Here is a 20,576-nt window from a genome sequence, read left to right as displayed (position 1 = left end):
AACTTAGAAGAAACCAAAAAGCTTTTTGGGGCACTTGTTTTACTTTCTTATACCTCTGCCACTGAGCACTTGTTTTAAAGAAATACTGAAATGGAAATAAAGTGTGAATTAAAGCACACATGCTAATATTCACCTTTAATATAAGTCAAGCTCTTAATGCCTCATATTCTCACAGAGATTTAAATAATGTATAGCTTTTGTATCCCAGCTGAATAGTATTGTACACTTTTTAGCAATGTCACTGGCCCACAGTTTAAAACTTGGAAAAAGTATACTGATGCAAGTATACTTTAAGTTAGTGCCTTAATTAGGTTAGTCATTACCATAAATGTTCACGTTATTTGAATAGTAGTGATTGTCTTGACTTTAGGTCGCTAACAACAATAAGGATTCTCAGTTAGTGGAAAGAAAAATGACAGTTACAAGGGAACTGGTCATTAGAAAATGCTTTTAAGTTTCTCAAATTCTGGAGAGCTTTAATAATACTGTATTTTCTGAAGCTTCTAATAGCCTCTTTGTTATTAAGAGCTTTCGTAATTGTAGGTAAAATGTAATCACGTACATATATAAAATGCAACTATTTGAAGACCAGATTATATATTTATATATTGTGTGTTTTAAGCTATGTGTGTATGTATGAGAAGCAAACATATATCTAGGTAAATCAAGGAGCAATAATAAATAATCTACATTCAAGATGTATATCATATAAGAGATGTAGGCTGTAGAACATATGCTGTAGGCCTTTTTGAAGTTTGTGATTTAAATTCTGTGCTGTTCAGGAGGAGAATTAATTGTGTGCTAAATCTGCCAAATTGTAAAATCATTAAGACAACAATGCAGATTGTGGGATGGCTGAATATCTATTTTAAAAAGATCTCCTAAAGGTTGTGCTGATGATATAGTTATTTTCTTAAAGGATTATATTTTACTTGATTTTTGAGTCCTCTGTAAAAGTGTCTGTTGGAATGATAAAACAAAAATATCCAGTGCACTTTTGATAATAATAATAATAATTGTAATAATAATATCAGCTGTAAGAATAATAGTGCATACCTGTCAATTTCTGGGTTAAATAACAGTGATCTGACCGGTAATCAAACATTTAATAATTAATAATTGCTTTCAGTAAAAATGACATTTAAAGTTGTGATAATTTAATAGTCAGTGTGCCTTCGTGTAATTCTTCAGGTGACAAGAAAAAGTCATTGGGAGTAGATCTCGTCAGTTGAGTTGTTTTTGTACTTTTCTACTAACAAGGTTTCCTCTCCATGACTTACTTCTCACTGAAAGAATTGCCTAATGCACGATTGATCAATTTCTCGGGTGTATTTCTCACAAAAGCAACAGAACACATTTGTAAACATACATTTTTCACCATATGGAAGGTCGCAATGTGCTGTTTAAGACAAAATGAGAATCTCAGATTGGATAGAGTGAGACGTATGACTGTTTTTGCAGTGGAGGGTCACATATATAGATCAGTTGATTGCAGACGACCCACAACAAGACTGGGTTACACTGGCTGTTTAACCAGTACAGAGACCTTAAGAGAGAGGCTTACAAGTTCTTCTTGCCTCAAGCCTCGAGTCTCAAGATGAGATGCTGCCTTGTTTATGGATTGTCACCTGCCTGTTATTTTTTATAACCGTGGTTTCTTTTTCTTCCTAAGCAGCTGTGGTAGCTTCAGCATAATTGTACTGAACAGAATGCCAAGCAATTACTGTGAGACAGAATGTGAAATATTTGTACATTTTTAACATTGCACTGTTTCCAGTAATTAAAACTTCAACTGTTTTAAGATAGTTCCTTAGTGTTCTACCTCTTTTCTTTAGTATTATAGCCAGTGTTGTGTTTCTGGGTTTTAATTTACATTGTGAGAGTAATGTTTTGTCTTTTTTTTTTTTTTAAGCAGAACCTAGGTGGTTGAAAAGTAAAAAAATACACAGATTTCTGATATTTTTCACCGTATGTAACAATATAATACTACTACTACTACTAATAATAATAATAATGATAATAATGTATGTTGTGTTTTTTCAAGGAGAGAATATTCTTTTGGATTCATGATATAATCATTAATCTGAAATACTTCCGTATTTAGCAAGTCAGGCATTGAACAATGTCAAAGGAAGAAAGACATTGTAGAAGAATAGGGTGTATCATGTCTGTATAATCATTGCTTCATTGTTTGGTTTGCTTTATTTGTTTATTATTATTATTATTATTATAAGACATGAGTATACATCAGATTTTATAATGAGCTATGCTTGAATGTAGAGTACCCTCCCCCCCCCACTCCTCAGATTGCTAAATTAATAAATATGTCAGTAACAGTGCAGAGAAGAATCATCCCCTCATTAAAAACAGGCCAATTGCTTTAATAACCGTGCCATACTTCCAGTCACTGACATCCTTGGTATTCTGTGTATACTATCAGTGCTGAATGACTGGGTGGGGTATTTCTTCTTTCCTTTATCTTAGCAATGGGTTTCAGCAATCTTGATTGTGAAGACAGGTACTGCATCATATTAAATGGCATACCAATCTTGGCTGTCACCCTTGCAGAAAGTGTAAAGATTTTTCTTTTTTCCCCACATACAGATGGCACTTTTTGGAGACTGTTTAACTATGAGTACTAAGACAAAGCCTATTTTCTGACAGGAATATTTCATTTTAAGAAAATATAAGAAGAATCAAATAATTTACAGGATTGGCGCAGCCATGTTCCTGTTAGAAGTATGCCAGTCTTCTCGTAATGATACTATTTTATTATAGATGAGAACATTTCTTAATTGTCCTTGTCATCATTAATAATAAATAGTGAATAGGCTAAATGTATTGTTATTCCTCCTTTATTGTTAACTCCCCCTAAATTGTTTCAGCTGAATCAGTTGAAGTAATCAGAACAATCCTGCCTTTATATGAAATGAACACCCATGTACCAGCTATTCAGCAAAACAGATGCTTTTAAGATGAATACTGACAATATGTGAAGACATTGCCATACCATACATGCAAGTGAGGCACAAATGTTATTTTCATGTTAATACTTTCAGTATCATAGATACGTATTTTAAAGGCCACATTAGGGGACCTAATCACAATGAAGGCTGCAGCTGGTGATGCATTTGGAGAGCTCATAGAGAGCATGCCTCCTTAACCTCAGGATGTGTGATAAAAAGAAATATGATACTGACAGATATATGTAAAAAGGAAGTGTAGATTAATATCTCGAAATCATGAAAGATGCTCTGCAAATATACATTTTACCAGCACACAGGGATTTTTTGTACTTTAACTGGATCTTTTATTTGATCATTTTTGGTTAGTTTCCAGTTTGCTCTTTAATTACTTAGTGTTTTGGAGCGCACAGAAAGCTAAGCAGGGGACCACATATATAATTTATGGAAAAAATACTCTTGCAAATTTAATTGAAGCTTTCAGAATTTTGAAAAGGATTGAGAAAGTCAGCCCAAATAGTTATTTCTAAATTCAACCCAAAAGCAGGACCAAAGTGTAACGACCAGCATATTGTGTTGGTTTAATTAATACAAACTGATATTAAGTGGTGATTCTTTAACTGTTCTCCCTCTCCAGATCTCTCACCCTTCGGTCTGTTCTAGTAGGCCATAAAATGCATCAAATGTGTTCTGTGTTGTCTCTAAAGTCCCCAGTTTAGGAGTGGAAAATGATATAAAGATATAAAGACGGCAGGAACCTGGCATCACCGGACTGTGCTTCCTCACCGTGTGGACAAACTCCTCAAGTCCCTGCCTGCATCCTTATCAAGCTCCTAACTAGTATGGCTAACCTATTAGGACATTTAAATATTAGTATCTGAATATTGTAGCAGGTTGGGGGGCCTGTCACAAAAAGGGCTTGTATGTAGGTGGGGTCTGGTCTTGAAACACACAGTAGGAAGGCAGGCAGAAGGTACAAAACAGGCTTGCTGTTGTTTTAATGCTTCCCTCAATGGCAGGCACAGTATCAAAACAAACAAAACAAAACCTAGCTCTGTCCAAGCCCTAACTAAACTTAAACAGTCCCTAACTAACAAGCAAACAGTAATAACAATAATAACCGTAAATGCCCAGGCCGAACACCGGGGTAAGGCAGGTTCCTAATCCAAGTCTGTAATCAAAGTCCGTTACCGGTGGGAGGTTGTCACAGTCCAGGGTTCAAGAGGGAGAATGGTCCAGGTCCAGAAAAAGGGTCTCAAGCCGGTGAATCCGTCAGCTTTCAACTTCACCCTTCTTTCTTCTGCTCTTCTGCTCTTTCACTCTCTCGCTCCCTTCTCTCTCTGTCGTCTTCTCGCCCTCCTGTGCACCTTGCTCCCCCCAGCCAAGAATGCACCCCCTGGTTCGTTTCCTGCTTTTTTCTTTATAGAGGAAGTGGTGGGCGGGGCTATGGCCATCAGGAGCCCTGCTGGCTTCTGAGGTTTGGAGTCTTGGAGGAGAGGTTTTGTAGTCTCCTCCACTGAAGACGACCCACCCTGACCCCAGCCTTGCCTCTCACACTGCCACAATATTCAATATTTCTTATTTAAGAACTTGAGAAATATTGCAATTTAAATTATTGTTTCTGATATACAATAGTATATAACTTAATGTATTTTTTATATAATCTAGTTCAGTTAAATATTTGAATGTTTGTTTAACATATATTATTGATTATCTAGCATAGATGTTTATGTGTATACGGAGAAAGATCTTCACCATTCTGCCATTAGCTATTTGAGACCAAATTAAAAATTAGATGAAAATATAGCGAATTGATATATATTCCTGTTTGTCATACAATTTATCTAACTGCCTATTGTATCTATTATTTTAGTAATTTAGTATAGTCAGTTTGTATCCTTTGAACTTGTGATTGTGTCTGATCTATTCTAATGAAGCCAGCTCTACTGGTAAAATGTCTTTCAAGAGTTATTTCATTGGGGGGAAACCAACTCTTACTATATAAAAGCAATACAAAATGATATATATAAGAATTCACTACCTTCAGACAAAATGTTGACAATAACTCAACCTCATGGTTTGTTTTCGGCTTTTTTGCTTTTATATGTTAATTTTGAATGATTTATAAAATGCAAATGATACGGATTGTCTGAAGATGTATATTTTCAGTAGTGTTATACTGAGATGAGAGTGGCTCTTAAGTGTCAGTACTGAATTGGCCAGCTGTGAATATCTGGAAGGAAGAGACAACGCAGAATCAAATTCACAGATTTACTTCCTCAAGTGTATTATTTCAATTGTACTTCTCTTGCTGGAATAATTTTGAAACAAATGCTCAACATTTTTTTTTTTTTACTTTCATTCTCTTATTTATTTTCTTTAGTTTTTTAAAGGACATATGTAATATTACCTGTCAGACAAAACTTCCCACTGCATATTGAATTAATGAAATGGTTAAAATCAGGGATGACAGGGAAAATCTTTCATTTACTAAATAAAAAAAAATGCATTTGATTGAAGTCAGAAAATGTTTAAAATATATTTCATTCATCGATTGCCAAAAGGGGTCCAGTCCTTGTTTAATGTTTAATCATTAAAACAAGGAAGTCTGCATTGCAAAACCTGTAGGTGTTCAGAAGGTGGCAAGATGGGCACCTCGGAACTGCACTGACAGGTTCATACGACCTTTTTTCTTTTTCTTTTTTTTCAGGTTGAGTCAACTCAGAGTATGATCCGAATACTGGGCCTGTCTGCTACCCTTCCCAATTACCTTGATGTCGCTACCTTCCTCCATGTAAATCCCTTCATTGGCCTCTTCTACTTTGATAGCAGATTTCGTCCCGTTCCACTTGGCCAGACCTTTGTTGGAGTAAAGACGACTAACAAGGTATCTGCTGCTTGGCTGGAAAGATTTCTTCACCAGACAAAACATACAAGGCTTTCTTCATCTCTTGTATTACCTTGGTTTTTTAAATGTTTTATTTCAGATTAAGTATATATAATATCCAAAGAGAATATTAATAAAATGTGTTGCATGCTTAAATGTGAACCTGGTTTACAGATAATGAGGAACATAAAAAATGGGCTAAAATCATTATTTTTTAAATTAAACAGTACATGCAATCATATATAATGTATATTGTCTATATCCCCAGTAGCTGAAACTCGTGTGGCAGCTCTTTCCATTAGATTGCTTAGATTATGAACAGTTCACTAAAGGTGAAAACACTTGCTATGCCATTAAAATTAATGTTTTACTTATATGCATATTTTTTTATTAAAAAACATATGGATTGTTAGGTGGTACATTAGTTTAATGTAATTTGTATGTCTGCATTTCACACAGAAAGAACCCTACAATTGCTGAGGCAAATGTGCATTGTGAATATGTATGTGTGTGTGTGTATATATATATATATATATATATATATATATATATATATATATATATTATTATAGATATTTTATTATTACTTTTCTTTTCTCATTTTAGCTTCAGCAGATGCATGATATGGAAGAAGTTTGTTATGACAAAGTTTTGGAACAAATAAGATATGGACATCAGGTATGTATTCCACAATAATATAATAATATGAATGTTGCCCATATATATATATTTGTTTTGTTTATGTATTTATTCCTTTGACTGCACAAATGATTTAATTTTGAATCATTTTCATAGCATGTTCTCATACATGTTACAATGGTGGGTGAGAAGCCAGTTTTATTTCCAGGGCAAACAAAAGCCTGATACAGATCAAAGAGGAAGCCTCTTAAAAACTTTAAACATATTCTGCAGGCTATAAACTGTTGTCATACTCATTACTTGTGCTGTTGGTTACAGTTACAAAGTTCTCCCGACTGTATTTTAAAGTTAAATTCCATTTACAATTATTGCCCAATTTGTGTATAAAAGAAAACATCTTAATTAAAATATAATCTAAATGATAAATCAACTGAAATATTAATGATATCTTTTGAAAATAGCATTTTCCACATTTGTTTTATTTCTGTATACTGTGAGCTAATAAAAAGCAAATGGAATATAGAATTCAACTTACATTATTTCCATTTCTTGCATACAAGATTTAATTTAAGTTATTCTGAAGAACAACCCAGTTTTTCTAATATAGATGAGCTATTGCCTTGGCAATATAAAATAGTGATTACAAACTTAAAAGTACATCAGAAACTGATTCCTGCAAGTGGAATTAACATTTCACAATTAACAACAAAAATATTTTCAGTGTATATATAATCACTTAATTACATAACTTTTGTGTTGTGTAAGTTATTGAACAACAATTAACTGTGAGAAAACAAACACATACTACACTGTACACTGATTCTGCCTAGAGGAAATGATAGATTACAGAACTGAAATATATATATGAACTATATATAATGCAATCTCTTGCATTAATAAGGGAATAATGACTGGAACACATTCTCTTGCAGGTTTTCACTATGAATTCTGAAATGAGAAAGAAAATAGAAAATAATTAACAAGGTGCTAGAACAATGGGTGGAAAAAAACACCTCTCCCAATTCCACTGGTGGTCCAGGTCATTTTTAGACGGAATTAACTTCCCCAGGCTTTCACATAATGCAGTTAACTGCTTTAACTCATTAACAATTAATTTACTGTAGGTATGTGTATTATTACATAATAGCTGTGTCCTACTAAAACAAAGGTAGAAATAGAGGAAGCCTAAAGATGACCAACAAAATCTGAAAGAGGAACAAAAATAATCAAAGGGCAGGATTAAATTAAAAATGTTGGCGCTGCGAGTCTCTCGCAGAAGCATTAGCGCATGTCTGCGAGTGGAAATCGCGCTGCTAAACTATCGCGATATTAAATCTGACCGCATCTACCCCGCAACACGACCTTCTCGCAGCTCCTTTCTGGCCCAATGCGGGAGAATGAAACACAGCTTTCACAGCCGCTACTACAGCACTACACACTTCATTTTTAGTTAGATGCTACTCTCTTCTAATTTTTAAAGTAAATCCCATGATGTACGGTTGTGTAGTTTGCTATTAGCGGCTGGTTAAAGTCGTACTTAATCCCGCCCAACAATACAATGGCAGTGGTTACATTTCCGCTGCATTAAATCAAGAAAATATGTGGAGAAAACGCGCAGACAACGCGCTCAGCTGCTCTAGTGTCTCTGACTGCGGGTTGAAGCCTCTGCGGCTGCGCGCAGGGAGCGCCAGTGAAATCACTGCACAGCGCGATAATCACACAGTAGATGTTGCGCCCGACATCCACACTAACAGAGAAAATATGTTGATATTGAGTTTTGTTCAGCAATGTGTCAGGGCTCGTTTCGTTTCGGCTTCATGACTTGTTTAACTCGTTTATCTGCTCTTGCTTTCTGCCTTTCACGTCTTAACAATTGATTCCCTCTTATCAGATCTTTGGTGGGAAAAGTGCTACTATCGAGTGTAAATTGCACCTCACTCGTACTCACTACAGTGATGTAAATTCAGCCGGTACCCTTGTAAGCGGGGTGTTTCCTCACACGGACTGAATGTGGGTTTTGCTGGATCATGTTGTAGCCGATGCTGGACAGCACAGTGTTTCTACAGTCACGCATCTCTCTATGGCCGCTCGGCGCTTCTCACTGACTCTTACAGCGGCTGGACGCGGTGTTTCTACAGGCGCGTAATGGGGGAGTTTGGACGCCGTTTCCGTCGCTTCGTACGTCTTTGATCGTAACATTTTTAGGGGGGCTGAAGCCCCACTGAATAGGGTCCAGCGACGCCCGGGGCCTTTTGGTATATTTGGGAATGAAGGCGACTTTTAAGACACGAACACTACATCGACTCAGCAGCTGTATAATTGCTCTTATGAATATGTACACAAAAAGGTAAAGCATCTGGGACTCTGGATGACATTTATACAATATTGTTACAGGCACATATGGTTGTATTACTTGCAAGCCAGTACACATACAAGTGTGTGACGTTTAGGCAACCCCCCCCCCCCACACACACACACACACACAAAAATATATAGAAAAATTATGAATCTGAACAATCAATTATCTAGTAGCAGGTGGCCAACGTTATGCCTTTATCCCAGACACAGCAGCCTATATAACACGGGAATGATAATGATACACTGCTGTACTGCTCTGCACCGTTACATTGACACACACACAAAGAAGGTTGCAATGTTAATAGCAATTGCCGCTAATTGGTCGATTTAATTACCACAAGAACCGGTAAAACTATTCAATGTAATGTTTCTTAGGTTTTCGAAGGTGAGATATTATGGCCAATTTCATATATAAATAAAGCTAATAAACATTTACGCAACAGCATAACGAAACCTGTAATAATGTAGCATCAGTCAGTCATTCATTACTAATCACAGATCACACACGCATGACGCAATTGGATTGAATGCGCACCATATCGCCATCTATACAAGAGAAAGTGGACTATTATGACAATTAAAACTATAATGGCAGACATCGATGCCAGCCCTACACTTCCAGATCCATCGGAACTTTCTAGACCTTCCGATCACCTTTTAATAAGACGTTATCGGGTTGATAGCGTTATTGTGTCACCTGCTGAAGGATAAATTAAATAATAGATTTGCACGCAACCATCATCTCACTGTGGAGACAATTGTGTGCCGCGTTAGCCCGTATGCTACAGGCTCCTTTCAAACTACAGGAGGGGACGTTGTGGGAGCGCCAAGCCACGATCAGCACCGCTGTCACAGCTGGCACTGTGGAAATCAGTGATGTAGATTGACATCTATACAACTGACATACAGTGAGGGGAAAAGTATTTGATCCCCTGCTGATTTTGTACTTTTGCCCACTGACAAAGAAATGATCAGTCTATAATTTTAATGGTAGGTGCATTTTAACAGTGAGAGACAGAATAACAACAAAAAAGTCCAGAAAAATGCATTTCAAAAAAGTTATAAATTGATTTGCATGTTAATGAGGGAAATAAGTATTTGACCCCTTCGACTTAGTACTTGGTGGCAAAACCCTTGTTGGCAATCACAGAGGTCAGACGTTTCTTGTAGTTGGCCACCAGGTTTGCACACATCTCAGGAGGGATTTTGTCCCACTCCTCTTTGCAGATCCTCTGCATATACAATGTCATATTAAATCATGTGCTGTAAAGAGTATTTATGTATGGATCAGTGGCGTAGCCAGGAAAATGAGTGGGAAGCATAATGAGGGATTCACGGCGGGGGTCTGGGGGTCCTCCACCAGAAAATCGAACAACTTATATCAATATCTCCATGAAATATATATTTGCTTCACAACCACATATCACAATGGGACACATCCAGTGAACAATCACACATCAGGCGACATTATACGGGCAAACTAGGGGCCGCATTGAATCAAATCTTTGACCCCCCGCTAATACAAAACTGCAGAGCTGGACTCAGTGCGGCTTCATTCTTCAGTTGATCGTTTATTCTAATAATTAATGTAACCACTATGATGTTCATTTAGTAGTTTTGTATTAGCCAGTGGGGCAGTTTTTATTGAATGCACCGAGCTACACATATTATTATTATTATTATTATTTGCTTATTTATTTATTGACAGTCTTACAAAACAGAGCAATACAAAGTGCACATGACAAGTAAACGCTGATGTAAAGAGACTTGCATTGCTCTGCTATTCACCCGAAGACATCAGCATTGAGCTAATAGATTAAGCCTGGATAAGGTTGTCTGCGAAGACATAAAAAATGAAAATACACAGCTGTAATTAAGGGCGGCTTTTGTTTTTATTATTGGATTATTTTCTCCTACTCATATTTGTAGCCGCTACACAGTACAGGTGTGTAATTGTGTTTCAGCCGGTAGATTCATGCTGTCGATTTACAGCGCGGAGCGGAAGACTTCTGTACCTTCATGCGCCATCGTGGGGCCGGATACAATCAAAACTGACCCACCCGCTAATAGCAAACTGCGCACCTGTATCACAGCGCTTACAGTTCTGGTTAGAAGGAAGTGTCGTCTCGCTGAAAATGAGCGCCGCTGTGCAGTTTCTACTAGCGGGCGGGTCGCAGCTTTGATTTCTCTGCTTTATTGACGCGTCGCTCTTCTCGCAGCCGTCCTGCTCTCGCGCCCCCGCTGTCGCTCACATTTCAGACGCTGTGATTGGCTCGCGGTTTCTCCGGAAGCCACGCCCGAAACACAGGCCCCTCCCCCTCGCGGCTCCTCGTATTTAGTTCAGTGAGGAGCTGAGCTGCGAGACCCGCTCCTGCGACTCTTCCGCGACTTTTCGCTCGCACTTTGCGAACATTTTTCATTTAATCCTGCCCAAAGTTAGGATTCAAATGCAAACAAAGTATCATCATAATAATACAACAGCTTGGGCTTCTTTACTGCACATAGCTGAACCTTCTTTCTACAATTCACTGCTTGATGCTAATGTTACCATTAGTATTTTTTTTTTTTTTTGTAAGGATGACATTTGTTAAACCTTGTGCATGGCTTTTTCATCTTGTTGCTGTGAGGATTTATTTAAGTATTTTCAGAATCTTGTTTTTTGTGTGTGACAGAAAGAGGCATCTGTACAAATATTTTATTTATTTTATATTTTCCCTTTCTTTCATAAAAAGCACCCCAAACACTGTCCCATCTTGACATGAAGTACACAACACATTTAGATTCCTGCTACTAACAACAAAATAACTCTTTTCGACTGATTCTTATTCTCCTGTTTTAAAATAAATAAGTCTTAACCTCCGCACCATGTGATGAGAGCAGAGTCCGTTACAGTCTCCATTTATGCCTGTTTACACACCAATGATGAAGCATGTGCTTCTTAGTTAGCTAGGCTTCATATCAATAAAAACAATTTTGCAAATTGTGGACCACTACAGATTGTTGCAATTTCCTAACTTGGCTTGTGTGCCTTTTCCTGTAAATGATCGAGTTAATTCTTAAAGTAATCACTTTTTTTATTTTTTGTATCAGTATTCAGAATAATCGTCTGACCTCAGTCAGCATAGTAAATAAAAGTTTGTAATCTAAATATGTAACGGGAATACTTGTATTCCGTTATTACTGTAGGTGTAAGTGTGTGTGTGTGTGAGAGAGAGTATGAGTAGTATGATTCATTCACTTGATATCTTATAATGCATTATTAATCAGATGGGCACTCCAAAATACAGCTGTAGAGGTCAACTAAAGAGGTGCAGCCTTTTATTTTAGCAATTTCTAAGGCTGACACATTCCCTGAACTCAATTTCTGAATATCATAAATCACAACAGCCCAATAAACACTAATTTTATACTAAGGGAAAAGTCAGATTGTCTCTCTTCATTTTGTAGTCTTTATTCTCTGTTTTTATATATTTATTTATTGTGCGAGGCCTACAAACATTTTGAATGACAGTAGCTACTAATGGGCATCGTTATTTTCAGAGATTATGTATTCTGTAGTGGAAATTTATTATTGCTTGTGCTTTAGTTTGATTATGCATTTTCCTTTTTAAAACCCATTAAGGTGATACTTCGTTGTTATTGTTGTTGTTGTTGTTGTTGTTGTTGTTAGTAGTAGTAGCAGTAGTAGTGTTCGATTTAATAACCCTGTTCTGGAGGATGTTTTCTAATATTTGCACATTCAAAAGATTTTTAGTTGTCTTCAAAATAAAAATAAAATAGGACTGAATGTTGTACTGTTGTGAATACATTCAAAGCTATACATGGGCAATTCAGTATTTATTGTCTTCATACAATTCTTTTAAACAGGGGCCATATCACCTATGAAATTGAAAAGCTAATAGGCAACCGTTTTTAAATGAATGCAAGAAACTGCATTCCACATTATAGTGTGACAGCATTGTCATTATCGTACATCAAATGATATGAGGATTGCAAACCAAGGTGAAAGGTTAAGTTGTCGTTATGGGGACTTTTTTTTAACCTTAGCTTAATACTGTAATATTCGGTTCGGTCTATAGCATTCTTAATAGAAATGAGCTGTCAGTTGCTATCTTCTTACATGCACAACATCACTAAAGAGATTGTGTGGTAGATGTTCCACAGCAGATTTAATAAATAACCATTGATAGCTGTGTCTTTCAGAGCATAAAAGAGTTATGTCACATCCACTTATCAGAATGCATAACACATTTATTTTGTGTTGTTTGTTTGGTGAAAACTATGAGTTTAAAATGTTGATATCCCATGCACGTATTTGTATATGCTATTTCTGTTCAAGTACATCTCATAGTAAGTTCTGATAATTGCATTCATACTGTAGGAACCTGCTTTGTTGATCTTGGTGTTTTGCTGATACATCTGCAGTCCAACCTCTTTGATTAATACATTGTTACTGCGTATTTCTTTTTTTTATTAATGGAAAGTTGAGATTTGTATTATATTTGAAGTCTGACCAATTTCTATATGGATATTTCTATACGTAATCTCTTATTAACTGAAGATGTAAATATATTTATTTTGGCGTATGACTTACTGAGGGCTGAACAACTATTGTAAGTAGATGAGTATCTGATTACTGTCAGTGCACACTGACACAAAGGCAAGTACAGTGCAGCCAGCTACTAGCTGTGCAATTTAAAAGTTCTTGCAACTGGCATAATTCTGTCTTGTCTGCTATTATGGTGTTTGCAGATTGTCTTAGCCGTATGTTTGCTGAAATATGTTATGGCTACATTGTTATTGTTAAAAATGAATGGCTTATGGTGTTAAGATCATTCTCCCTCTCTCTCTCTCTCTCTCTCTCTCTCTCTCTCTCTATATATATATATATATATATATATATATACTGTCATCCCCCACTTACCTAGTCCCATCTTATGTCGTTATATCGCCAACATTGCACTGAGCAGCACAAGTTGTTTCACCACTGTTGCTAAATGTCTTGCATCCTCGAATTTCGGATTCTGTGTAGCCTCTGACTAATGTCACCAGTGATCTTCTCAGAAGGATTTATTTTAACATGTGGCTCAGTTGGTTTGCTTCTGTGCAGAATGATCCAGCGCCGCATGTGACTGAATCACTTGTGTATGAGACTTCCCTCGTGCTCTATAGTTTAGCAAGTCAGTAGAGTCTTCGCAAATGGCTTTATCGGGGCTGCTGATCTTATTTATTTATTTTTAATACAATTAGCGCTAAATGGTTTCAATACAAAAAGATGTGCATGCAAGAATGGGAGTGTGGGGTTATTTATGTAAATGTAGTGGAGGGTGGGAAATTCCATATATATTGATTTACTTTGGGTTTGGTCTATAATTGTATTGCTTTTGGGATACTATTGCTTTATTATTTCTGGCAACACCATACAGGGAGTCATTCTGCATTCAGTCAAAATCGTCTCCCTGCTCTATGGAGGAGGAGGCACTTATATGGACTCAAATTAGTGCCATAAGTATCGCATTACAAATATATATATATATATTGTAACAAAAACAAAAACTTGAGAAAAAATCAGCCCACCCTGATCACTGACTGGGTTAGGAAGAACCGTCACTCCAACCTACTGGACCAATGTAGACCCATGATCCCGCCCTCACGACAAAACCGCGCCAAAACTCGTAAACGAACAAAAAAAAAAATCGAAAGCAAAGAAACTGGTGGCGAGAGCAAAAATTGCAGCATCGCAAGCAAAGACAGGAACTGCAGGCGAGCGCGTCAGAGTTTTGCTCTCGATTTAAAAAAAAAATTCTTTCAAGATTTTTGTTTTTTTGCTTTCGATAAATTTTGTTTTGTTTACAATTCTATACATTTTACATTCGATTTTTTTTTTTATCTCAACATAGTTTTTTTGTTTGTTTACAATATAATTTTTTTTTTAATGCGATACTTATGACGCTAATTTGACCCCACACACTTACTCTTAAACTGTAAACTTAAACAGAAGAGTCCCTATTCGAAGCCATCATGAAAATTCAGGAGTAAACAGTTAAAAATGTAGAGCAGGGATTTTAATTTTGACACAAGCGATTTACCCATAATTTTATTAAATTGTCATTTGTTTTTCAGATTTTTCATAAGTATAAAAAAATGGATTGTCTGGAACCACCCTCCCCATTTTAACACTGAGTTTATGGGTAAATCTGTCTTGACTTACAGCATCTCCACTAACGTCGTCGGTCTCCAACCAATTACGATGTAACTTCGGGGGATGACTGTATTCACCTTTGTTTCTTTTAAGACTTTAAAGTTTCTGGTTAGGGTCGAATTTGAATTACCATTCAGTGCATTTTCTCATTATATGTTTTTAATTGTATATTAGATATTATCCAAATGGATGTGCGGTTCCAGACAGTTTTTATTCCATATTTAATTAATCTTCCATGACGATACCAGCAAAAATAGTTCCATATTTGTGGTTTTAATAGTCTTTATCACAATTATAAGTTGATTCTCAATTGTGATTAATACACAGTGGACTGTGGGATGAATTAAGGCTGGTGCTGCTATTTGCAAATAAGGGCACAAACAAAACAAATGAGAGAAGTCGTCTATCTGTGGCTTTCTAGACAGTACAGACAATATAATACATAACAATGTAAAACTAGTCTTTGCCAATAATGTAGTCCATGTTTAAACACATACAATGTCTTTATACATTGTTAGCATTTTTTTATAATACATTACTGTGTAATTATATGGTATAACAAGTCACATTATTTTTAACAGCAATCATAACAACAGCAATTATGACATTGATAATGCCTTTACCGGTGTTCTGAATGTCTTGTCAGCATCATTAAAGTGAAGAATTTAGTTGGGAGGTGAGGTTTGCTGTACAAGCATTTGCTCTGACAGATGGAGGAGATCTTTTTCATGTTGGTTTTTCAACAGTCAGACTGCATGATTTCCAACTATTCTTGGCTATTGGGAAATTAAATCTTGGTGATTCAGCCTTTAATTTTGATCCATCTGCTCAAACTAATGAGACGTCTAGTTTTTTTTCCCAGTTTCTATTTGAAATATCAAATGTGCATCTTTCGTTTAGCTTTTATCTTTCCAAGAGCCCGCCCCCCATTGACCACATAGCAGTGGGCAGGAACAATAATGAAGCACTGACCTCTAATGTACATCTATGGCTATCTGTCTGTCTGTCACACCATGCTTACTCAACTGTAAAAAGCCCTTTGCTGCTTTGTGGTTGAAGGCAACCTTGCCTTGTATATATGCAAATTACATTCTTTCATGGAATGAATATATTGATCTTTTGTCTCTTTGCCTCTAGCTTTTATATTTATTTACAGTCCAGCTTTGGCAGCATATATACAGGCATTCTTTCAAATGATTAGAATTAAAACAAGTTTTTGACTACATGATAATGTGCACTACAATAATGTGTACAAATGGGGAAATACTATTTCGGTGTACAAATGGTGTACTGATGTGGATTAGGTTATACATTTATATTGCTGTATATTCAGGTCAAATGTATTGTAGTCAGACATAAGCCGTGACAGCAGCGTATTTAATTTCTGATGACCTTAGGAGAACAAAAAGGTCAAGTGGTACAGTTCCCACTGTTAAAGCTTTACTTTTATTTCAGTCTTGTGTTTTGTTTGAATGCATATAGTATTCTATTATGCTTGTGATTATATCTGTACTGTTATCCTTGAAGCATCAGGAGTGGAGCACACTGCAGCATAGAACCTGCAATTCATAAAACTTTGCAGTTGCATTAGTAAAATTATTTCTCATCATTACTGCATTCATAACAGAAGTTGAGATTTGGCTGTATCATTCTAAGTGTTGTTAAAGGTCGGATGATTTAATGCTTCCTTTAAAAGCACTACATTATCCATTCCACTCCTGTAAGTACATTCTAAGGAGTAATGCATGTTGGATTTCAGTCAGATTCTGAGATTAGTATTTTACAAATTGGGATTATTGACCAGTTGACAATCACTTGTTTTAACATGTGCAACCTCAACTTACTCATAGGTATGGCTTTGCCAGTTAAGGGTATACCGCCTCACTGCGGTGAAAAATATTGTATTGTACTGATTCTGAAGCCTCTTTAAGTGCTGCGATAAGGCCGCTGTACTGTGACATGTGAGATCAGGCGTTCAAATCCCTCCGTGGCCGTTCCATCAGCAAGGACTAAACTGTTGCAAGACTAAACTGTCATTCATTCTAGGTTAGATTCCTCATAGCCTATTAAAGAGGAAAATACATGTGGGAATTTTTTTCCTATTATTATAGTCATTTTGTTTTTTATAGTTGTAGGCTATTTTTGTTTTGATCAGTATATAGTTTTGTTATCACAGAAAGTGTGTTTACATGTGTGCAACAACGCAGATTTTAGTCATTCTTCACAGAATTTGTGAAAAGCCTGAACATTCATTCGCTAAATGGTCAGATTCTGTGTAGAATGATGAAAATCTGCGTGACGTGAATGCATGATGTAAACACGCTAATAGAGTGATGCATGGTAGTTCTATAGATTCTATAGGTAGCCTGCTTACTGCCATATAGCCGAGTTATCGATAAAAAGGGGTGAGATTAAAGAGTTGAAAATCTGCTATGGGTAACTGCTGTAGGATTTAATAACGGGCTGTTTAAGAATCGTTATAGGACATTAACAAGTATTCAGCCTAGATCAAACTAGACAGTAAGTGAGAAGATTTTGTTTATGTAGCTACTGAATTGAATACATACTGTATCTTTTATTTATGATTAATTATACCTCTGTTTGTTATTAGCACAGCTTAATAAGTGATTTCTATCAATTCTTTGTCAGTGACTTTTTGTTGGTGATGAAAAGCTTGAGATTAAAGATTTTTGATGAAAAGTGTGTGACAAAGTGACGTTTACCTTAGGCTACCATTTAAGAATAGTTTTTAAAACTAATAGTGAACATTTAGAGGACTACACAGCCAAATAATAAATCTCAAAAGAAAAGAAAAGCCACACACTCCAAGATTAAAATAAATCAATTTTATTTGGCAAAAAAGCAATCCGCCGCCAACATTTCAGCTAGAAAGCGATTATTAGGACGTACTAAGGTGAGACCATACAATTAATATACCAGTTGACCAGTGAGTTCAATTAGTCACAGGCATAAAATCTTTAACAATAATTAATGCAAGAATAGAAAAATAAACTGTAGAATAAAGACGACAAAAAAATTTAGACCACTTAACATTGATTTCTGAACTTGGAGTGGTCTCTTAATTTTTTTCCAGAGCTGTATTATTTGAATCAGAAAAGTGTATTTCAAAGGCTCCCTTTAAAATGGGGATTTTAATTTGGCAACTTTATAACACTTAAAAAAAAAAAAAAAAAATAGTTGCAATAGAGTCATTTGCACATCGTTCTTTTAAATCTATATTTTATACTGTTTCTGTTGTGTATTTGTAAATATTAGCTATTTTGTATTTGTATTTTGTCTATATACTATTTGATCAAACAATAGAACAGAAGAGTTATGCTACTTCTTGAGAATTTCAGAACAGTGCCACGCCCTCCTCCCCCAACAGTAATACCATACCAGTCACTGTGGTAAATTCTTCAGTGGTATATTGATACTAAAAATGTGTCGCAGGCACAGCCCTACTCATAGGTTTGCTGCTGTCTCATCAATGGTAATACAGGCTCTTTCCATGATCCTGAGGTTTAAGGTTGACTGCTGCTTGTGCAACAGGATTTAAGCACCTCACTGACATGACATGGTGGGGCTATGTAGACATTAAATTACTCCATTGCAACTGCTCCATTACCCCAACAAAGTCATAGAAAACATATTAAATTCACAGCTAACCAAGACACTCAAAATAATGAAAGGTGGAGTAAATTCAAATGTATTTGATCACTGTATGTATCAAACATAGGAGTGATTTTATATCAATGCTAAGGCTGCTATTGAGAAGTTGAGAAATGGCCAAGGATTAACAAGGCTAATTACGTCTTGAAAGGCAGGTAGTCACAGCAGAAATAGATGTCAACATCAGGCAGTCCTATACATATTTTTTTGTTCTATTGTTTTAATAATTAAACATCAAAACTCTTCTTTGTGAGCTTAATTATATTAATAACATTTTTAATTGTTGAGAAGCCTTAGTGGAAGACTGCAATTTGCCAGAACAGTGCAGGCCTGCTGTGGTATTTGATCGGAGCTTGCACGCTTAATTAAAATTTGGTGAGCTTCCTGCAGGTGGATCATTTGGGAGTATTACGTTTGCACTGTGTGTGACTCAGTGACACAGAGCTCCAGAAATTGTGCAAATTAGCTTCATAAATGAGTTTATTAAAGCAAACTGAACTTGCTCTCAATCTAATTATCTTCCTGGGCTGACTGCGAGGCTTTAGCTATGTGTTTCAAAGGCCTTTTGGATATTGGCAGCACTCATTCCCTGCATTTCGCAGACCATCACTGACAGCTGCTTGCTTTCCAAGGGGCCATTTTGAGTTGGCAGGGGAATCCTGAATCTGAAATGGATTAGATTTTGGGAAGTTGTGTGCAATAATTAGCCCATACATAAAACAATACCTGTAAGTTCATTCGTGCTGAGCAGAGCCGAAAGAAAACAAGACGACCCAGCACTGCAAAATTCCTTAAAAGAATTACAGTTTAGCCGGTTGCTTTTTCTCAGGGCATGATATTAAATTGTCAGAAGTGTATGTGACAGATATTAATTTCATCTGTGAGTATGATGGATTGAATTTCTTTATTATCTGGCTTCCAGCTGCTTTGCAGGGCTTGAAGCAGAAGGCAGATATAACTTTAATAAGCTTAGTAACCACAAGTAACTGTTGACAACAGTTTTATGACTGCATCCTTAGATAAAAAGATTTAATAAATAACATTTGCCTAGGAAGTCTCTATGGGTACTTACAGCCTAGACGCTGATTCATTATGCATTTTTACATGATGTCTTGGAAAGTAACAGGGTATTTAATAACTGTTGGCCCTCTAATATGGTGCGAAAAATGTAAATTTCCTACAAGTTGCAGAGAAGCATTGGTCCTTTTTAGTTTTTTTTTTTTTTTTTTTAAATTTTAAATTTTTTTAAATAAACATTTTTTTTTTTTTTTAAGGAACTGAAAAACTGTTTATTGTTTGATTAGTCTTCATGATAGAATCTGTCAACATCAAAACTTGATTAGTGTTATTAAATTAATTCCACATGACCACATTACATGTCTTTTGTTTTCCATGTTGCCAGCATTTTTTAAATCAAGTAATTTTGAGAGGTTATTTGTGTGATGTTTGTGGTGTTTGTGCATTATTCATCATTACTTCTACATGGTTTCCATTGTTGTCTCACTATAGTCGTCTACAGCTGAGGTGCTCCTACAAATATTGTATCTTGGCCAATATCAAATCTGCTGGTATGTGGATTTCATGTCCATACAGTTAAACATCGAAAAAATTGGTATCTAGTGTATTTTTCTCCTGACTCCAGTGTCAAATGATTGGTTTATTTTTCAGTTGAATAGAAACAAGAATAGTAATATACAGGGAATACTACCCTCAATATAATTTAAAATTCATGGTAAACGTTTCAAAGATGAAAAGTATAATCATTAGTACAGTCACACAGGAATTAGCTCATTAACTAGACAAATTATAAAAAGTAACATTTATTCAAGTGATACCACAGAGTCATTTCCATTTG

General features: G+C 36.0%; 1 protein-coding gene across 1 annotated transcript in view; it reads left to right on the top strand.

Moving 5' to 3' along the window:
- Positions 1 to 20,576, top strand: part of ascc3 (activating signal cointegrator 1 complex subunit 3) — a 312,947-nt gene that overhangs the window by 149,106 nt on the left and 143,265 nt on the right. The window contains exons 12-13 of the mRNA XM_066701745.1: positions 5,674 to 5,850; positions 6,457 to 6,528. Coding sequence (XP_066557842.1) covers positions 5,674 to 5,850; positions 6,457 to 6,528 — 249 coding nt within the window. The remainder of the gene's footprint in view (positions 1 to 5,673; positions 5,851 to 6,456; positions 6,529 to 20,576) is intronic.

The sequence above is a fragment of the Amia ocellicauda genome, chromosome 1, assembly GCF_036373705.1.
Source record: "Amia ocellicauda isolate fAmiCal2 chromosome 1, fAmiCal2.hap1, whole genome shotgun sequence".
Taxonomy (NCBI): domain Eukaryota; kingdom Metazoa; phylum Chordata; class Actinopteri; order Amiiformes; family Amiidae; genus Amia; species Amia ocellicauda.
The sequence above is the reverse complement of the archived record's forward strand: the minus strand, read 5'-3'. Positions and strand labels throughout refer to the sequence as shown.